The following is a 21,419-nucleotide window of genomic DNA, read 5'->3' on the forward strand; positions in this document are numbered from 1 at the left end:
TTTCTCCTTGTTCTAGCACCTCCCCTCATATACAGAAGTGTCCGCTATCTTTAAAAAAATCCTTCTCTTGGCCTGGCACAGTGGTTTATGCCTATAATCCTAGCACTTTGGGGGACTGAGGTGGGAGGATTACTTGAGGCTAGGAGTTTGAAACCAACCTGTGCAACAAAACAAGACTTCAGCTCTACAAACAATGTTTAAAAATAGCCAGGCATGGTGGCACATGCCTGTGGTCCCAGATACTTGGGAGGCTGAGGTGGGAGGATCATTTGAGCCCAGGAGTTCGAGGCTACAGTGAGCTATGATGGCACCACTGCACTCCAGTCTGGGCTACAGAGTGAGACCCTGCCTCAAAAAAACAAAACAAAACAAAAAAATCCTTCTCTTAACCCAAAGACCTTTCACTGTTCCATCATGCTGAAGTCATTTTTTTCATACCTTATTCTCCATCTAAATTTTAAATATTTTCTGATTTTGTATTTTAGAGTTATTCCTTTCTCCTCTCTCAGATCCCAGGTTATTCTAGAATCAGAAAGTAACTCTTAACACCAATTGGACATCAGACTGAGGTGGGGGGTGGGGGAGGGGATGGGGATATGCCTACACAATGAGTGCATTGCGCACCGTTTGGGGAGTGGTAACACTTGAAGGTGCTGACTCGGGAAAGGGGGGGTGGGGAAAAAAAATATGAAACTGTTGTTTTTAACTTGCATTGTTCACTTAATAATTTATCATGAATATTTCCCATATTATTTCATATCATTGTACAAGAAATAATGTATACATTATGAGGACATACTGTATCTAACAAGAAAAAAAAAAGTTGAGATATTTAAAAAAATAATAATAATAATTTAAAAAAAAAAAAAGAAAGTAACTCTTAGATATTTCAAACAGATAAAACATCAGTGTACTTACTTTAAACAACCATACTGAGGGTAGACATTTCCATATTTACCCTGGAATATTTTTCAATCCCTCTCCCCAATAAACATTTTTTTAAATATAGCACTGGTTCTGCCTAGTATAACTACAGGCCAGAGCACAGCAGATTACTCTAATCTGTTATTTTCAGACTTCTTTACACCCTCTTTCCCCCACGATAAAACTATTTATTCTAATTGTCTCCAATAGGGAGAAAGAAGACTTGGAAATACTGAGTGCTAATGTCATGTAAAAGTTAAATTGGCCTATGTAATGGGCTGTTATAGTACTGTCTCTGACATTTAACTTGAAAGCATATTGGCGTGGTATGTGTTTTCTTTTTACTTGGTGGGTCAGTAAAGGGTGGTTTTTGTATATTAATTTGAAGATTTCTAATTTACACTTCATTAATATTGCTTTATTTTTAGTGGGAGAAAGTGGCTCTAACTCTGTTTCCTCCCCTTATATTTACCTCAACAGGAAGAAGGCAGTATCAAAGAAATTGCAATCACACATCATGTAAAGGAAGGACATGAAAAGGCAGATCCTTCCCAGTTTGAACTTTTAAAAGTATTAGGGCAGGGATCGTTTGGAAAGGTAAGTCATGTATGTGTGCTTTTTAAAAAGTTGTTTTTGGAATTCATATATATTTTATATATATGGGGAAATGGAAATGTTTGGTGAAATGCTCCCTACCAGCAGTGTTTTCTGTGTTTTTACATCTCTATCAGTAAATGTGGGAAAGTGAATAAAGTCATTCAAAAGTACATTGGAAACTTTAGTATTAATAAATTGGTAGTATTCACTTCATACTCATTTTATTTTCAAGACCACATGACCTCTCTAGTTGTGCTTCTTAAATGGTTAAAAATCACAAGCTATTCCTTTGATACACTGGCCTCTTTTTTGAGTCCTTGTATAGGATTGGAAGGTGATCTTGTAATAGAATGTAACAGTACATCTCGGACTCCCTTCCACTGTACCCTAATACTAACATAAAGGTAAGTACTCTCAAGGAAATAGGGTTGGGAATTACTGCTACAGATATGAAAATTTTAGACTCATGACTTGTCTTTAAAATGAATGCAGAGTTTTCATTCTATTCAATAACATTGTGTTCGTTTTTAATATCAAAAAGGGGAACTGGCCAAACACAGTGGTTTACGCCTGTTATCCTAGCACTTTGGGAGGCCAAGGCAGCAAGATCACTTGAGGCCAGGAGTTCGAGACCAGCCTCAACAACATAGCAAGACCCTGTCTCTACAAAAAATTTTCAAAAAATTAGCTGAGCATGGTGGCACATGCCTGTACTCCCAGCTACTTGGGAGGCTGAGGCAGGAGAATCTCTTGAGCCCAAGTGTAGGAGGTTGCAGTGAACTATGATGATGCCACTGCACTCTAGCCTGGACAACAGAGCAAGACCCCATCTCAAAAAAAAGAAAATCAAAAGTGTTTCCCCAAGCCACCAAGTAAAATTGCTCCAGAAGATGCAACATCTTTATCAGTTTTCTTCAAGTAGTCCTTGTCCCCCTGCTGCACACCTCAGGGGCACTTCCTGTACTCCATTTTGAGAAGTACAGCATTATAATTACTACTATGTGATCTATCTACACCATTTCTTGGCTAGAGGAAAATTCAGATACTGCACTCGATGTTCATAATGCAGTGATTCCTTACCACCTCTGTGTAAGGAAACATTTGAAGATATTGTGCTTGCGAGTTTCAAAACAGCACCGGTTTAGCTCTCATGTGTATTTTAGCGAGACTATGTAGAAATTCTTGGCTAACATAGGTAATTTGTTACAGTTGGTAACCTCTTTCAAACCCAAAAGTATGCTTTTAATCCTAAGTAGCCAGCAGAGCATAATAGTTGCAATTTTTTTTCCTTCTATTTATTCACTGTGTGTGCTTGAGCAAGTGACTTAACCTCTTGGAGCCCCATTTCCCTCTTCTAGCCAGTCATTAAATATTGAAGTTCTTCAAGGTTCAATTCTAGGCTGCCTTCTCCTCTACACATACTCCCTTCCAATTGATTTTGTCTATGCCCACTGTCTTAATCGTAACTAACATACAGCTGACCTAACAGATTTATATCTCCAACCTAGATTTTGTCTCATTCTGTTGCCGGGGCTAGAGTGCCGTGGCGTCAGCCTAGCTCACAGCACCCTCAAACTCCTGGGCTCAAGCAATCCTTCTGCCTCAGCCTCCCGAGTAGCTGGGACTACAGGCATGACCACCATGCCTGGTTAATTTTTTCTATATATTGTTAGTTGTCCAGCTAATTTCTTTCTAATTTTTTTTAGTAGAAATGGGGTCTCGCTCTTGCTCAGGCTGGTCTCGAACTCCTGAGCTCAAACGATCCTCCCGGGCGTGAGCCACTGCGCCCAGCCTCCAACCTAGATTACTCCTCCAAGCTCTGAACTCTTTATGCACAGCTGCTTGTTTTTTTTTTTTTTTCATTTGCATGTCTCAAAGGAACTTTAAACTCAACATGTCTGAGACCAAACTCATGATCTTCCCCTACCCCTCAAATCTGTCCCATTTCATTTTTCTCTAACACTATGAATGGCATCCAGTTAAGCAAGCCAGAAACTTGGGAGCATTCTTGACATATCTTTCTAGTTCCTACCGTTCCCTATCCCACTCCTGCCCCAGCCAATCTGACCTGTCACCAAGTCCTGTTAATTTAGTAAAGATTTCTCAAAGCATGCCCATCTCTCCACTGCCTCCTCTCCAGAACATGCTGCCACCTTTCTACCTGGTCTATTGAAAGAGTCTCCTAACTGGGTCTTCCCAAATGTATTCTTGCCTCAATCCATTATTTGCATGACAGCCAGCATGAACTAATATTTTACTCTAACTCCTTAACCCTTCAGTAGCCTCCCTTAGATTTTATGATAAGGACAGAGTCTTAAGATGGCTGAGGAGCTCCTCAGTCTGGCCCCTAGCTATCTCTCCAACATCAGTTTACATACTTTTCACTCTCTGTGTTCTGGCCACATTGCCTTATTTTTGGTCCTTAAACAGAGTCCTTAAGCTTCATCCCGCTAGAAAGCCTTTCCCTATCCTATTCCTTCTGCCTGAAACACTGTCCCACCCCTTCTTCAGCTGGCTAGCTGCTCTGTGCCTTTGATCTCAAAGAAGCCTTCCCTGCCATTCAGCGCAGGTCATGTTGCTTGGTTATACCCTCTCAGAACATTATATACCTCATCTTCATGGCACTTGGCACAATTGCAGTTTTTCATTTATTTATTGGCTATCTCCCCCACTAGACTGTATGTTCCATGAATACGAGGGCCATGCCTTGTAGCCAGTCTCAGCATTGAACCAGTAGCACAGTGCCTAGCATATAATTCTGGAAAGAATTAATGAGTAATAGTCCCGACCCTGTAGTAGTGAGAATTAAATGGTATAAGGTCATTAAGTGATATAATAGCTGGTATTAAATTGTATTATGCCACTTGATAAACCCAAATAGATGGGTTTATTTTTATACATTAGATTTTCAGGGAACACAATATTTAAGTTCCTAGGAATTAGCATGCTTCTCCCTTTACATCTTTAAAAGTAACTTAAATACCTTACTATAAATATCAAACGTTAAAAATAGGATATCTCCTTTCTTACTCATCCTAAAAGGCCACGGTAAGCCAAGGAAACAGGGATGACCTGTCAGAGCCTAGAATAGCTTCATGGGGGAGTGAGAAAGGTCAGAAATGCTCGTGTGGAGGAAGCAGTGGCAGCTGGGACTGCTGCTGCTCCTGCTGGGCTTGGCTGGTTACCAGCCAAAGGGAACAGAAAAAGAGCACCCTGAGCAGAAGCATAGGACTGGGTGGCTGACCCGGATCTTGTTCCAATACCTCCACTGTGACACTGGGAAAATTATTTAACCACTCTAAGCCCTGATTCAGACAGCTATAAAATAAGCATTGCTCAGTAGGCCTGCCTACCAAAATTGTCATGATAATATATTACAGTGCTTGTGAAAGTACTAAGAGGTACTGAAAAGTGTTAAGAAGGTCCATTCAAAGAATAGTTGAAGAAAATTTGGAATCCACCAAGAAAATTTTTTCTTATAGAATAAAACAAAGAAGTTTTATTAGGAAATCTTAAGGATGAAGAAATATCAAATAAATCCTAATTATCTCCACCTAATTAGAATTTATTTCTGTTCAAGAATATTAATAATCTATGATTACTTTTAACATTTGAACATCATTCCACCTTAGAACCACCCTGTTTAAGAATGCTTTTCTCTCCCTAGGTTGACTCCCCAATAACTGGCTGAAAGGAGCTAAAGGGTGGGGCATGGTGAAAGAGGAGAGGGAGTGATTATAGGAGAGCAACACATTCTGCATCAGGGTTTCTTTGCAAGTCATGGTTCTCTTCACTTGATTTCGGTTCATTGCCCATTGCCTTGACACAATTTCTCAAAGTGAGAAACTCTGCCTTGTCCTAGAATCAGTGCAATGAATCATTTATTGATTTTGTGTTAATAGCATGACGTGCTAATTCAGGTAATTGAGAGCTAATCCTAAAGTTAATTCTTGATTGTACTTGATTCTCTTCTTCCCACCTGTGGCAACTTAAGAACACTACTATTAATGTAAAAGAATGGGTAGGGAAGAAGACTTGAAATTCAGGTCCATTTAGCAGGTCTGTTTAAAGGTTTGGTGGAAAAGATCATGAACCTAATGGTCAAAATGAGTATAAGAGATTTATTGATAGTCTTGTATTGGCCATGTTATAGCATGACCCTGAGTTATTTAGAGCAGACTTTATTCATTTAGCACAAATCACACATTGTATTTTGAGAGCAGCCAAAAATATTTGAAAAGTCAAGATGCTCAATAACAAACTTGGGAATTGTGTTCTTCATATTTAGGTATATGTGATAATTTGATTGTAAAAAGGTGGGGAGGTGGGGTTCTGACTTAGGTCACATTAAATATTTGTGAATAGAATTCTTCAGTGTAAGTGTTTTAAATTGTTCTGCCAAGCAGTGAGATGTACGTGCATTTTTCATATACAGAAAAGACCCTTCATCTGTATGAACAGGAAATTGTGGTCAAGAGGAACCCCTGTATAACAGTTTTGATAGGCTCAAAACAATTTTTGTTTTGTGAAAAGCAGAGCCATCACCACCTTTGTTATACTTTAAATGTGCTGGGCTTTTCTCCATCTAATTCCTACATAGGTAGTTTAAAGATTTTTTTTTCTGTCCTAACATGTTACATGCTCTTTGGGAATTGGCAAACAACAAAATGAAAAAATGTATTCACTTATATTGACACCACAAGTTATAACTACTATTTACAATTCATATTTAGTTAGAACTGATACATTTTAGGAGATATACTCGATCTGTAATGTATGAGAATCTATATAATAAAAATAAACTGTATTATAGCAGGAGTCTTATTTTAACAGAAGTATAGTTTGTGAGACTTTGTAACATTTATTTTCTCTTATTTAAATGCAGGTTTTCTTAGTTAAAAAAATCTCAGGCTCTGATGCTAGACAGCTTTATGCCATGAAGGTATTAAAGAAGGCCACACTGAAAGGTAAGTGCTGCCCCTGTTTGTAATGTTCGTGTAGTCTAAACAAACTGAAAGGTCTCAATAGAGCTCATGGGACTCTGAGGCTGGTTACTTACATTCTGAATCAGTTCCTGTTACTGGCTTTAAATTTAGACTGACTTTTAGTGAATTTTTCCTACTGGGCTAGGAATCATACAACTAGTCAAAACAGGAGTTGCCACGTTACAAAAGAAGTATTATAAATTCATATTGGGCTTTAGGCAAGTAGAAGTTGTATAAGATTAAAACTGGGTTTGATTCATCTTCAAATTAATGTAATTATATTTAATATTTTGAAAAACTTACTGATTTACTTGATGTAAAATAGCTTTTATTCTAAAGGACTTTATCATCTTGACTTCTGGTCTCAAATAAGTTTTTATTCTGAGCCTGTGATTTTGAAAACTCTAATATAGGATTTGACTCTCATAGGTAAAAAGTCATATAGAAGAAATTGTGCATAGATTTTTAAAATACTTTAGTCTTCCTTTGATTTAGTAATATCATTTATTTTACCACATAATGTCTAGATATTTTATTTATTGATTCCTAATGTCAATTTTTTTCTCTTCAATTTACATGTAATTTATAAAGCTTTTTAAATATTCTAGAAGGAATATTTGCAATGATCACTTATTATTTCTGATATTGTTCTCAATTAGGTACCCACCATGGATACTATCATCGTCCCAAGAAATTTTACCTCTCTTTATAAACACTGTCCTTCATTTCCATTCCCTTGCTCCCTTCCTGAATGTATTTTCTTTCCTATTCAGTCTCTACCCTGTGGCATTACCACTTACTTGATTCTTGCTAAGACTGGAGAATTAAATTATATCCTCGGTGCCCTACCTTTATATTTATATCACTGTTTTTATTTTTTCTTTCTTTTTTTTCTTTTTTTTTTAAGAGAGAGTCTCACTCTGTCGCCCCAGGTAGAGTACAGTGGCGGCATTGTAGCTCACTGCAACCTACAACTCCTAGGTTCAAGGGATCCTCCTGCCTCGGCCTCCTGAGTTGCTGGGACTACAGGCACCACAACACCCAGCTAAATTTTCTGTTTTTTGTAGAGATGGGGTGTCGTTCTTGCTAAGGCTGGTTTCGAACTCCTGAGCTCAAGCGATCCTCCCACCTCAGCCTCCCAGAGTGCTAGGATTACAGGCATGAGCCACAGCACCCGGCTTATTTTTATTTCCTTTTTTTTTTTTTTTTTTTTTTGAGACGGGATCTTGCTCTGTTGCCTGGGCTGGAGTGCAGTGTCACAATCTCAGTTCTGTGCAGCCTCCGACTGCTGGACTCAAGCTATCTTCCTGCCTCAGCTTTCTGAATAGCTGGGACTACAGGCCTGCACCACTACACCTGGCTAAATTTTAATTTTTTTGTAGAGACAGGGTCTCACTATGTTGCCAAGGCTGATCTCGAACTCCTGGGCTCAAGCAATCCTCCCGCCTTGGCCTCCCAAAGTGCTGGGACTACAGGCACGAGCCACCGTGCCTGGCCTATTACTACTTTTATAGCTTTATTGTCATGAATTCCATGTTACAAAACTGCATAAATAGAACTTATTTCATTCACGAAAGTAGTTTGTTTTTATGTATTGGATAGCATTTGTGTTATGTGTAATATATGTAAGGCAAACTACAAAATTCTGAGAAACCTAAAAGGCATCAGGAAAAGAAATAAATCCCCAAGTCCTATTAGAGGAGGCTAACTGTTAAGAATCTCAGGCCAGGAGTGGTGGCTCACACCTGTAATCCTAGTACTTTGGAAGGCCAAGACGGGAGGATCGCTTGAGGCCAGGAGTTGAAGACCAGCCGGAGCAAGAGTGAGACCCCATCTCTACAAAAAGTTAAAAAGAAAAAAATTAGCCAGGCATAGTGGCACATACCTATAGTCTCAGCTACTTGGGAGGCTGAGGCAAAAGGATCGCTTGAGCCCAGGAGTTTGAGTTTGCAGTGAGCCACTGCACTCCAAGCCTGAGCAACAGAGCGAGACCCTGTCTCAAAAAAAAAAAAAAAAAAAAAAACCACAGAGAAAAGAATCTCAGTACTCCTCTAGCCATCCAATTAGCTCAATATCAGTTAAGATTCCATTGCATTTTCCTTGAAACTTAAAAAAATGATTCAGAATTTCATTTCTGAATCCAGAGTATTTTGGAAAAGAAGAATAATAAGAAGGGAACAAGCTCTGTCAAGTGCTAAAACTGTTTAAATCAGCAGTCATTCAGAGTGTTATTGGGGGGGGGAATAATACAGGCATAGAAATCAGTGGAACAAAATAGTACAAAATATATATTACATTTTAATATATTTGTTACAAAAATATTTAGTACCTGTTGCACTGTATGACAAAGCAGGTATACAGAACAATGGGAAATTAAATAATGATTTCTTAAATTGTTTTTAAATACCCCTGAGCAACCTGGAAAACATTTAGAGTCTTCTCTTAAACCGTACACCATAACAAACTCCAACCTAACTGAATTTTGCAACTTAACACATCTAGGAAACTTATGAAGAGATATTGAGCAAATTACAAACAAATTGACAGTACAAAAATTTTTTAAGTTTCATACAGTAAAAAATAGTATAAATAGGAAAATTTTTGTCTCAAATGTTAATATAAGGAGTTGATTAAGGGGCTACTACTGGCCAATTCTGGGACAATTTGAACATGACAATAATGAATGATAGTGATACATTAAGCCCATTGAATAAAACAAGAATCCATGAGTTAATTCATAAATTAATTAATGGAGGAGAAGGGAAAGCTTTTCCTTGCAATAGAATTTCAACTAATGTAAGAAGAATGATGGAGTTAGAAGTCAGTAAGAAATATCATTGTACCCTCCACCTAAAAGGATTTTAGAATAAAGTTTACACAAGGAGATAAAATAAATAATCTTTGGGGAATTGCACGGTTTTGCTGAAAATGAAAGAAATGCATATTAAATAATGAGTTATTTCATATGATGGCAGCATAAATTGGAAAGCAGTTTTGCAATAAATACAAAGAGCCATTATTGCTGCTAAATTGACCTGAGGAAAGAACCTCAGAAAGGAATTCATATGCTTGAAAATTCTCATTACAACATTTACAGTAGCAAGAATTTAGAAATCACATACACATTGAAAAATAGAGGAATGTGTAGAAAGTTATGGTTTACCACTTAATAGGATATTATCAAAGTGAAATATTTTTAAATGTAATTACAAAAATGAACTTAATGAAAATATGTAAGTGAAAAATTATAACAAATTGAGCCACTACAATTATGTAAAATTTTACAGATATAAGCTATGGGAGGGATCATAGGAAAGTAAAAATATTTGACTTATTGGAATTACAGGCTGCTGGATAATTCTGAATGTGTTTTTTTTTTTTTTTTTTTTTTTTTTTGTTTTTTGGGTTTTTTTTGAGACAAGGTCTCACTCTGTTGCCCAGGCTGTTGTATAGTGGCATCATGATAGCTCACTGCGCCCTCCAACTCCTGGGCTCAAGCAATCCTGCTGCCTTAGCCTCCCTAGTGGCTGGGACTACAGGCATGCACCGCCCCCCAACCCCTACCACCAGATAACTCTTTTATTTTTTGTAGAGATGGGGTCTTGATATTGCCAGGGCTGGTTTTGAACTCCTGGCCTAAAGTGATCCTCCCACCTTGGCCTCCCAAAGTGCTAGGATTACAGGCTTGAGCCACCGTGCCTGGCCCCTGAGTGTGTTCTTAAATGTAATTTTTATTTTTATCAAAGTAATATCTGTACAGAGTATTGTCCTGTAAGATAGCAGTGCTTTACCCACCCTCCTGCCTGTCCAAATTCTTGACCCCCAGAGACAATGACTTTCAACTCTTTACTGCTGGTTCTGCCATTTGCCTTCATATTTACTACTCTTATATTGCAGTTATTTGATTGTTTTCATTTGAAGACATAATCTATTGATTTCCTAACATGGAAGATTAGGATTTAGTTCTCTCACACTGCCACCCACACACAATTTCCCTTTTCACGTCTTCCCAGTAATGTTTTCATTTTTACAGCTTTATAAAAATTGTTCCTGGTTAAACCAAATGATCTACTCTCCAGTAGATCTCACATTTCCTTCACATCTTTGCTGTACTCCATCTCTTTTCCTGAATTTGATATCTACCATAATTTTCTCAGTTTACTTTCTAGTTTTGGTAGAACATACCTTCTAGTAGCTACCTCCGAAAAGGTTAATGGATGGTGTATTTTTATGACCCTGCATGTCTGAAAATGCCTTTATTTTACCCCCTCACTTAATTTATAATTTGGCTGAACATAAAATTCTAGATCAGAAATAATTTTCCCCCAGGTATTAGAAGGCATTGTTTCCATTGTCTTCTAGTTTCCTGTGTTGCAATGATGAAGTTTATTGCCATTCTGACTCCCGGTCCTTTGTGTGTAAGCTGCTTTTCCTCTTTGGAAATCTTTAGAATCTACTCTTCATCCCTGGTGTTCTCAAATTTATACAGTGGTATTCTTTAGTATGGGTTTTTAAAAATTCATCATATCAGATATGAGATGGTCTCTTTCAACCTAGAAATGCATTTCAGTATTGGGAAAGTTTTTTGTTGTTTGTTAATTTTGTAACTGCTACTCTTTGAATATATTGGGCCTCTTCTTTTTTTATCCCCCTCCTATTTTCCATTTTTGTCTATTTCCCGTGTTTGTTCTGTCTTCTGGGAAATTTCATCAACTATCTTCCAACACTTCTATTGACCTTCTTGTTTTGTTTTGTTTTTGAGACAGGGTGTCACTCTGTCACACAGGCTGGGGTACAATGGCGTGATCATAGCTCACTGCAACCTCAAACTCCTGGGCTCAAGTGATTCTCCTGCCTAAGCCTCCTGAGTAGAGTAGCTAGGACTATGGGCACATACCACTACACTCAGCTGACTTAAAAAAAAAAATTTGTAGAAATGGGGTCTCGCTATGTTGCCCAGTCTGGTCTTGAACTCCTGGGTTCAAGTGATCCTCCTGTCTTGGCCTTCCAAAGAGTTGGAACCACAGGCATGGGTTATCATGCCCAGCCTCTAGTGACCTTTTTTATCTATATTCTCCTCCTTCCCCTCTTGATATTTTGAAGCAAATCCCAGACATTGTATAATTTCTTACATAAATAATTTAGTATATATCCTTAAAAAGTAAATACTCCTAAAAGAAATAATACATCTCTGTTATTATACCTAAAAATTAACATGCAGATATCCAGTCAGTGTTCAAATTTCTACTCATGCCTACTGTTACAGTTCATTTGCCTTCATGCAATTTGTTTAAAGCAGGATTCATACATACTAGGTCTATACTTTGCAATTGGTGGGTATCTCTTTAAGTCTTTTTATCTGTGAGCTCTGTCTCCATTTCTTGTCTTTTCCTTATAGTTCATTTGCTGAAGATATGTATTTCTTCTCCTACCCCACCCTTTTTAAAGTTTCTTGTTCTTGTTTCATGGGTAGCATACCATCTTTGCTCTCTCAATGGATATAAATTACAAGGTTGAATTTTGTTTTGTTGTGTTCTTCTGTTTCTCACCTTGTCTTCATTTCCCTTTATTCCTTTTTTTCTGTTTATTTTGATGTTTTCACTTTTCTCAAATGCCTACGGATCCTTTGCTATCTATTCCTTCTTTAATAGTGAGGTACTAAAAAGCAGATTGGAAAGGGTTCTGTGGCAAGAATTTGCTTATTTCTCATTGGCTTCCTTTCTTTAGGCTTCGATTTAAGCTTTCTCTAGTCTTCTTTGTTAGTTACCGCTTACCCATCTTCTTCTGCTATTGCTTCCTCTCCTGTTGCTTCCTGTCCTTGTGAGTTAATGCATAATTTTTCCATTATTGTCATTTGAATGGGGTTTTGGAAGAAAGTAGAGAGTAAAACATCCATGTTTAATCAAAAGTCTCTTTCCATTTTAAAGTTCCTGTTACTACAATAAATGGGATCAGATAGAAGTCAGTGGCATTAGGTCAAGTTAATGGGGACTTTTGTCTTTAATAAAAGTGATCTGTTGGCCTAAAAGGTTTTGTAAACCACTGCTTAAAACGGTTTCTTCCATATATTCACATAAGTGTTAATCAATTAGTACCAATTTAATTGTGACTACATGTACTCCGTGAGTACCGAGACTTGGCTCGATACATGTGGTGCTTGTTTTTCCATTCTTGTGATACTTAACTTAGAAGGATAGAGCTTATCTGTCAATTAAAATAATAATAATAAACTTCTATATTTCAAAAAATATATAAATAAATAAAATTAGTTAACCCCTCCCCCCAAAAAAACAAATAGTTTCCTAATACATAGTCCTAGAAACAGAACAGCATTTCTTCTTGTTCACGCTCGTGTTTAAGTCAAGGAAGATTTACATCTAATAACTACTATATTAAAAAATCATTTCAGAGGAATCTAGTTGCTTTGCCAGCATGAGTCAGTATTAACAAATTCTATTTTAGGATTTAGAAGTTGACCGATATAAAACACGCCTTCTTCTGAACTAGTATATGCTAATCAAAATTCCTGATTGTAGGAGGGTTTATATTTGTTACTGGGTCTTGACATAAGCAAAAGAAACCAGAATTACAATTATTACACAGGTCCCACCTCAGACAAAATGAAAAAATTTTGTGGGTACAATGGAAAAAGGACAAATTTAGGCTAGACTGGAACAGAAGTATTAGCAAGCCTTGGTGATGAACTTCATTCACATGAAAAATAGAAAGGGCCTGTCAGATATTACGAGGAAGACACCAGAGTTGTAGTGATAGGAGAAGATAATGAAATCAGTGATTGATATTGAATTTGATATACTAGCTGGACAAGCCAGCTTAGGTGCTTATACATGTTAAAACCAACACCTAATGTGTTTTCTGTATTTTTTTCAACTTTAAAACATGGATTGAATAAATATACATGACTTCTTTTGGTTATATAATGTAGTGAAAGATATATTTGTTAATTTTTTAAATTCAAGAGCAATAAAATAAAAGTTCACATTTTTATACACATAAGCAAAATTTTATTTAACACGGGCACCAGAAAGAATTTGTTTTAAAGATTACCTTTGAAAGATATTGCAATGTAGCATATGTACACTGTTTTATAGTTCGAGACCGTGTTCGGACAAAAATGGAACGTGATATCTTGGTAGAAGTTAATCATCCTTTTATTGTCAAGTTGCATTATGGTAAGTTGTGAACCACCTCCCACCTCATCCTCCACTCCCTGAGTGCATTCAGCTATACTAATGTATATAAATATATATTTGTGTTTAGCAAGTCATAGAAATTAAACCATTACTTCTTAGACAAACTTTAGAAACTTGTAATGCATTTAGCTTATGTTTTTTTTTAAACATTATAAAGTTAGTTTCTGAGTGTTAACCATAGGAACAGTTAATGATAATCATTGCTTTTTATTATTATAATAATTAATAATAATGTGCCAGCATTTTATAGTCTATCTGTATTAGCCCAACCTAAAGGCAAGAAAGATCCCTAATCAAGGTCCTAAAACTGTTATCACCATTCTTTCTCCCGAAGCTGTGTGCTTTTCCTCAGTGGGTAAAGATGTGGTAATTCTTATCATGTGTCATTAAATCTAATCAATTCACATTTGTTCTGTAGTTAGTGGCATGGTTTTTGTACTTTTAAGTGAGTCTTTTTTCTGTTGTGAGTTTTTCTTACGGATCACATGTTTAGAACTATATTGTATTCCTGAGAGACTTTTGGCTGTAGAAAATCTAGTGGTTCCATAATAAGAAATGCATTTAGCATTTCCATATCAAAACTAAGAGAAATCAGTGGTTTTCTTCTCAGTTAAAATAAGTTTAGATCTATGATATAATTATTAATTTACTAAAAATATTCATTTGTGAATGACCTAATGTAAGCCTAAAAAAATAAATTACAGTGTATTAAATGGAAATTTTCATTTCTTCATTCAGCGTTTCAAACTGAAGGGAAGTTGTATCTTATTTTGGATTTTCTCAGGGGAGGAGATTTGTTTACACGCTTATCCAAAGAGGTATATAATTAATCTCTATTTTAATCTATTTATATGCGTCCTGTTTCAAGTAAAGCTTTGTTATAGTTCAGTATTATGCTTATTATATTTTCTCTAGTGGCACAAGATTCTTACAGTGAAGAATCCGAGCCAAAAAGAGTTCTTTTCCAATGTTTTGAATTTATTCTGAAAGCAGGGCTTTAAATTGACGAGTAAACTATATTTGTCTTAAAACCCTGCTTCTTTTATAGTTTTTTTCAGAAGCAGTAATATGTTGACAAGGTATCTTTAAATAATTAGTATTGGAAATTCAACGTGTATTTTAAAGATCATTTTTCATTTCTAAAATGTTACTGTGGTGAGACAACAGTGGCACAACCTAAATATAATTGTTTCTTAACAGAATGTAAGATTATTTCTCCCACAGTATATAGTTAGTATTTAGTAAGTGATTGGTTGACTGATTAGATAATTTTGCAAATTCCTTTCATGAGCAAATTGTGGATAAAGCTATGTATAATTAGCATATTTATAAATTTTTTGAATATTTAAACTCTAGAGTGGGACTTTAAAAAACACAGACAAAATAAAGACAGAAAATTATTGTTTTATTTTAGGTGATGTTCACAGAAGAAGATGTCAAATTCTACTTGGCTGAACTTGCACTTGCTTTAGACCACCTACATAGCCTGGGAATAATCTATAGAGACTTAAAACCAGAAAAGTAAGGAATCATGCTACTAAGTTTAATACAATGTAATATAATTATTTAGTAGGTTATAAAAAATCAGGTGATTTCATAAAACTCCCACAGCATTGCATCAGAGGGCCTGTGCTACACATCTCTGCTAACACTATGTTATTTTCATACTTTTTAAATCTAAATTAACCAAAAAATATTATATTCTTTCTATGGGCATCCTTTGATTTTTAATAAGGTTGAAATCTACTGGCAATTTGTATTTTTGTGTGAATTTTCTGTTCGTGAGCCACCACAACTGGACCATTTTTCTTTTAGAATGTTATTTTTTCTCAGTGATTGATAAGAGGACTTTACAAATTAAGAATTTTAACCATTTGACATATGTTACAAATATATTTTATATATTTTTTTAGTCTATCTTTTAAATTTAACTTTATTTATATTATTTAACATACACATTATTTCCCACAGATCTACCAATCTTTTTTCTTTTATGATTTCTTCCATTACTTTTATTCTTAGAAAGGCTTTTCCCAATCCCATAGTCAGGTATTTTTCTTTTAATTTTATGGTCTCTATTTTTTACTTTTAACTCCATCTAGAAATTTTTTTGTATGAAGGCTGATATGGAGGTAACCCTTTCCCCAAATATCATTTATTGAAAATGTTTTTCTACATGTATTTTCAAATTTTAAGTGTGAGTTGAGCAAATTTCCCACAGCTTTTATAGCAAGAATTTTGAATATTACTTTGAAATATTATGTGCAAAATCTAAATTATATATTGAGACAGGAAATAGAGGAAATGCTCCACTGGAACTCTTAAGTGATCATTTAGAAGTTGTCATACTTTTACATTTTATGTTTGTTTTTCATACATTTTATTTTTTGCATGTTTCATATGGTTTTGCTTTTTTTTTTTCTGCCTGGTTTTGCTTTTGTTCCCCAAATACTGCATTTTTCTCTTTATTGTCCCAACTTTTAACTATTATGACACAAAATATAATTCTTGGTGAGAATAAATATTTAAGTATATAGTCCTTAGAAGAAAAAATTAACATAAGATTAAATATTCATAAGAAAAAATGTATTGCTGTTTTATGCCATTTAATTGAATATATTTATTGTAGACTATTGTATTAGCATAAAAAGGTATATATAAAGCATGGGCCCTGTCTCAAGGCTTGAATAAGATCAAATGTAGGTAAGATTGCCCATAGATCACATAGGTGTCTAAACGATGCTATTAAATTGGACTAACATTTAATTGGTAAATGATCCAAGTAAATATCATCACACAGAACTTGGAAGAAATTTAAATTTTTAGGCCAAACGTTTTATGACCTGTTAGTCGTTTTATAGATTCTTTTAAGCTAGAACTCTGTTATAATAAATAGGACTAAAAATAATTATTAATACTTGAAAAGGAACTTTGTTTATTGAGAGTGATGCAGTCAACTTTTTCTTTCAAAGACAAAGTATAGGCATGGTTATCTTAAAAGAATGTATTTGCCATAGAAGGCATAAGTAATGCCCTATTGCCTAGATTCTCTTTTATGCTTTCAAAACTGCCAAGAATGACTTGAGGTTTGTTTTGCTTTTAGAGCTGTCTTGTATTTATTAGACAGAAGGAGGGATGATTTCTACCATACCTAACAATATCCATTATATTCTTTAAATGTGTTAGTCTGCTTCACAATCAAGCATAGTCAAGATTAATATTTGTTTCATAACAAGTACCTTATTATAAAAGAAACTTGAAAAGTATGTCCCTACTGATTTACCCTCAGTGGTAAATTTTGTTGTAATTATGTTTGAATTGATGAAGTAGGAAGGTTGCTAATCTTTTTGTCATAGTAAAATTTTATTATAACAAAATTTGACTTGCACATAGTTAGAATTAAAAGTAAGGAAATGCCTATGTTGTGGGATAGCTTTAAATATAAGTGAAACAGTTTATTACTTGACCTTTCAAGTTAGTATACTAAAATACCTGTACAGAAATACAATTATTGGCCTACAGCTTAGTACTCACTCTTTTCTGTAGCTCCTTAATGACATTATTTTCCACTCAAGTACCTGCTCAAGCCAGAAACCTGAGTGTCATTCTCCAGTTGTTCTTTATCGTAACAAACTCACTAAATGCCATTTATGTTCTCTCTAAATTGTTTTCTAAAGTTGCAGATCTGATTATCTCTACCTTAAATGCATTTACACCTTTTATGGTCTCCATTGTCCTTGGGAAGAAGCCTATACTATTTTGAATGCCTTGTAGGCCCTTTGCAGTCTGGCCTCATTCATTCAACAAACATTTCTTATTTGTACTGTGCTCTGCCAGACACTGAGCTATAAAGATGAATAAGGTCAAACCTTCTAGGGGCTCACAGTTACTTAGAAAGAGAGAAAACACTGAAGAATGTATACAATGAAGGGATGGGTCAGTGGAAAACAAGAAGTATGGGGAAGGTAGTGTGTTGAGGAGAAGAGGATTGTATAGGTCGTGTCAGGAAAAAATTTAGGAAAGAATGATTGAGTCAGATACTTTAAAAATGACCAAGAGAATGGTAAGTCTAATGCTTATGACTTAGACATGTGGACCCTCTGTCTATTATGCAAGCTCCCAGGGGGTTTAGTCAGGCCACCTCTGCAGAAAAGCATTAGAAAAAGCAGATTAGAAGAGTATGGATTGTTTGGTTCTTTTCCTAATAGTTTTAAAGCACCCCTGGCTCATTAATACAAGTTTAAGGCATTGCCTTTGGGAGTTGTTATAAATGTATATCCAAAAACATAATTATTCCTCCTTTACCTTTGCCTTCTTATTCACAACCTAAAGTAATGTTTTAGAATAAATGTGGTGATTTGATGCTTAAGGAAGTAATTTCAGTTTTAGCTTCTATAAATCTCTATTGAGTGGTTTAAGAAGATTTTCTCACTTTATTTTCTTTCAGCATACTTCTTGATGAAGAAGGTCACATCAAGTTAACAGGTAAAAATCCTCATTTTAAAATACTCTCTTCTCTATATCATTTCATTTAAGGTTGATTATGGTACAAATATTAAGTAATAAATTGTGTTAAAAACTTGGGTTCAAATTTTTTCATAATTAACATAAATGTTGGAACTCGAAATTTAAAATTTACATGTGCAAATTACTGTAGGATATTTATGAATTTAATATTTATTTTGGCAGATTTTGGCCTAAGTAAAGAGTCTATTGACCATGAAAAGAAGGCATATTCTTTTTGTGGAACTGTGGAATATATGGCTCCAGAAGTAGTTAATCGTCGAGGTCATACTCAGAGTGCTGACTGGTGGTCTTTTGGTGTGTTAATGGTAAGGTTTGGGTTTGGGGGGTTTTGGGGGGAAAGAGATTATTTTGTTTGTTAAATGAGAATCAGAAGTAAATGTTCTAAGAGAAAAGCTGGTATATTTATTTTCTGTATGTTATAGTATATGCAATAAATAACCAAGAAAAATTATTACTTGCAGTGTAGAAGGACTATGCAATCCATTAGTTGCTTCCATCTCATCCTAATTTGAAAGGGAAAAATATATTACCATTGATTTTCTGCTAATAATAACAATCTAAAGCATTAATGGTGTTTACTCTTTGGGAGAACCTGGTCCAGAAATCTATTAGTGACCCTAAAAAATAAAATAAGTTCTTATGAAATTGGCACATCTGTCAAATTTTTCACATATCTATACTTTAAAATTGCTATATAAAATGTGATTAATTTCTGCAAAAGAACTATATAGCTCAATTGTCTTAGTAATTATCAAGAAGTTCTGTAATAAATATGGTAGAAATATGAATCACTTGTTTTATTATGTAGCAATTTTAGATGATTTGGTTATAATTAAGATGGTGCTTTTTTAAAAATCTTTTGGCCTTAAGATTTTATACTTACTGGCTAAAACTGCTGATTATTTTGCCTTTCTATAGTTTGAGATGCTCACTGGTACACTACCTTTCCAAGGAAAAGATCGAAAAGAAACAATGACTATGATTCTTAAGTAAGTACTCCCTGATGTAGATGTTTTGATGAGATTTTAAAATATATGCTTCAAACTAAAAAATGAGATTTTAGAGTGTTGGCTGTAGTATAAGAAATAACTAAGAAATTCATCAATATTACATGTTTTTAATATGAACAAGCTACATGGATTTAGAGTACTCATATTATCTTCATGTTAATGGTGGAATACTGAAAGCTTTACCTTTGAGATTTGAAATTTAACAAGGATGCCCATTATTCCACTTCTGTCCACATTGTCCTGGAGGTCCTGGCCAGTATGGTAAGACAAGCAGAAAAGTAAAGTATAAGATTTAAAAAGAAGAGATAAAATTATCATTATTTAGATAACATGATTGTGTCCATAGAAAAACCAGTCATCATATAAATTCTTGGGATTAATAAGAGTTTAGCAAAATTCAGATACAAAGTCAATAAACAGCAACCTATTTCATGTCTGTATATGAGCAAAAAGAAAATGGAATTTTAAAAGAGGATACTATTTACAGTGGTATAAAAAATTATCAAATACCTAAGGATAAATCTAGCAGACATCTATGGAGAAAACTAGAAAATTTTGTTTAAAGAAAATCTTAGAAGACCAAAACAACTTGGAAGGATATGCCATGTTCACATTAATACAGACCCAGCATTGTAAAGATGTTGATTCTATAGATCAATAGGAATATAATGTGAGTCACATATATAATTTTGTTTTCTAGTAGCTACATTAAAAAAGTAAAGGGGGCCAGGCTCGGTGGCTCACGCCTGTAATCCTAGCACTCTGGGAGGCCGAGGCGGGTGGATCACTCAAGGTCAGGAGTTCGAGACCAGCCTGAGCAAGAGCGAGACCCCATCTCTACTAAAAATAGAAAGAAATTATCTGGCCAACTAAAATATATATAGAAAAAAATTAGCCAGGCATGGTGGCGCATGCCTGTAGTCCCAGCTACTCGGGAGGCTGAGGCAGGAGGATCACTTGAGCTCAGGAGTTTGAGGTTGCTGTGAGCTAGGCTGATGCCACGGCACTCACTCTAGCCCGGGCAACAAAGCGAGACTCTGTCTCAAAAAAAAAAAAAAAAAGTAAAGGGAAACAATTAAAGTTAATTGTAATAATGTTTTATTTAAGCCAACGTATCCAAGATGTTATTTCAACATGTAACCAATGTTAAAACATGATTAATGAAATATTGTAAATTATTTTTTTCATACTCATTTGAGCTTCACTGTATATTTTACACTTATAATTTGGACTGCCCACATTTCAAGTGCTCAGTAGTCATATGTAGCTAGTGGCTACCATACTGGATGACAAAACTATAGTTTCAATGCAAATCAAATAAAAATTCTAACAACTTTCTTTGTGTGGGACTTGATAAACTGATTCTAATATGATAATACAAAAGACTAAGTAGAGCTCAAACACTCTTGAAGAAGAACAAGATGGGAATATTTGCTTTACCAGGGATCAAGTCTTATTATAATTGTAATTAGGACAATATGGCACTGAAATAAGTATGGAAAATAAACCTGTGCGATAGAACAGAGAGCCCAGAAACAGACCTACACATATATGGACACTTAATTTACAACCATTGGGAATTGTAGAGCAGTAGGGAAAGAACAGCCATTTCTTAATAAATCATGCATGAAAAGTTGAATATTTGTATAGAAAAAATAAAACAATTCCTATCTTACATCATACTTATAAAAATCATCTCCACTGTGTCAAAAACTTCAATCAATCGATAAGAAAATGACAACTCAATAAAAACATGGGCAAGAGACTTAGGGATCTCATAAAAGAGGATATTCAGTGGCCAAAAAACTTGTGAAAAGATTTTCAACCTCATTAATCAGAAAATGCAAATTAAAACCACAATGAGTTATCACTGCATACTCACCAGAATGGCTAAAATTAAAAAGACTGACAATACAAAATGTTGGTGGGAGGTGGAACAGGGGCAACTTTCATACATAGCTGGAAGGAATATAAATACTTGTATAACCACCTTATAAAGCAGTTTTTGTCATTATCTTCTAAAGACAAATATATGTATACACTCATCTACTTATCCCACTTTCAGGCATGTACCCAATTTATAAGAATCTATTTAGTAGGTACTCGCACATCAAGAAACTACAAAGCTGTTCACAGCAGCATTATTTGTAATAGCCAAAAAG

At 35.1% G+C, this 21,419-nt stretch overlaps 1 protein-coding gene across 1 annotated transcript in view; it reads left to right on the forward strand.

Annotated features, from left to right (window-relative positions):
* RPS6KA3 (ribosomal protein S6 kinase A3) overlaps nt 1–21,419 on the forward strand; it is a 100,703-nt gene that overhangs the window by 54,869 nt on the left and 24,415 nt on the right. The window contains exons 3-10 of the mRNA XM_069464116.1: nt 1,405–1,521; nt 6,407–6,488; nt 13,619–13,699; nt 14,459–14,538; nt 15,135–15,241; nt 18,168–18,205; nt 18,410–18,552; nt 19,166–19,236. Coding sequence (XP_069320217.1) covers nt 1,405–1,521; nt 6,407–6,488; nt 13,619–13,699; nt 14,459–14,538; nt 15,135–15,241; nt 18,168–18,205; nt 18,410–18,552; nt 19,166–19,236 — 719 coding nt within the window. The remainder of the gene's footprint in view (nt 1–1,404; nt 1,522–6,406; nt 6,489–13,618; nt 13,700–14,458; nt 14,539–15,134; nt 15,242–18,167; nt 18,206–18,409; nt 18,553–19,165; nt 19,237–21,419) is intronic.

The sequence above is a fragment of the Eulemur rufifrons genome, chromosome 30 (genome assembly GCF_041146395.1).
Source record: "Eulemur rufifrons isolate Redbay chromosome 30, OSU_ERuf_1, whole genome shotgun sequence".
Lineage (NCBI taxonomy): Eukaryota > Metazoa > Chordata > Mammalia > Primates > Lemuridae > Eulemur > Eulemur rufifrons.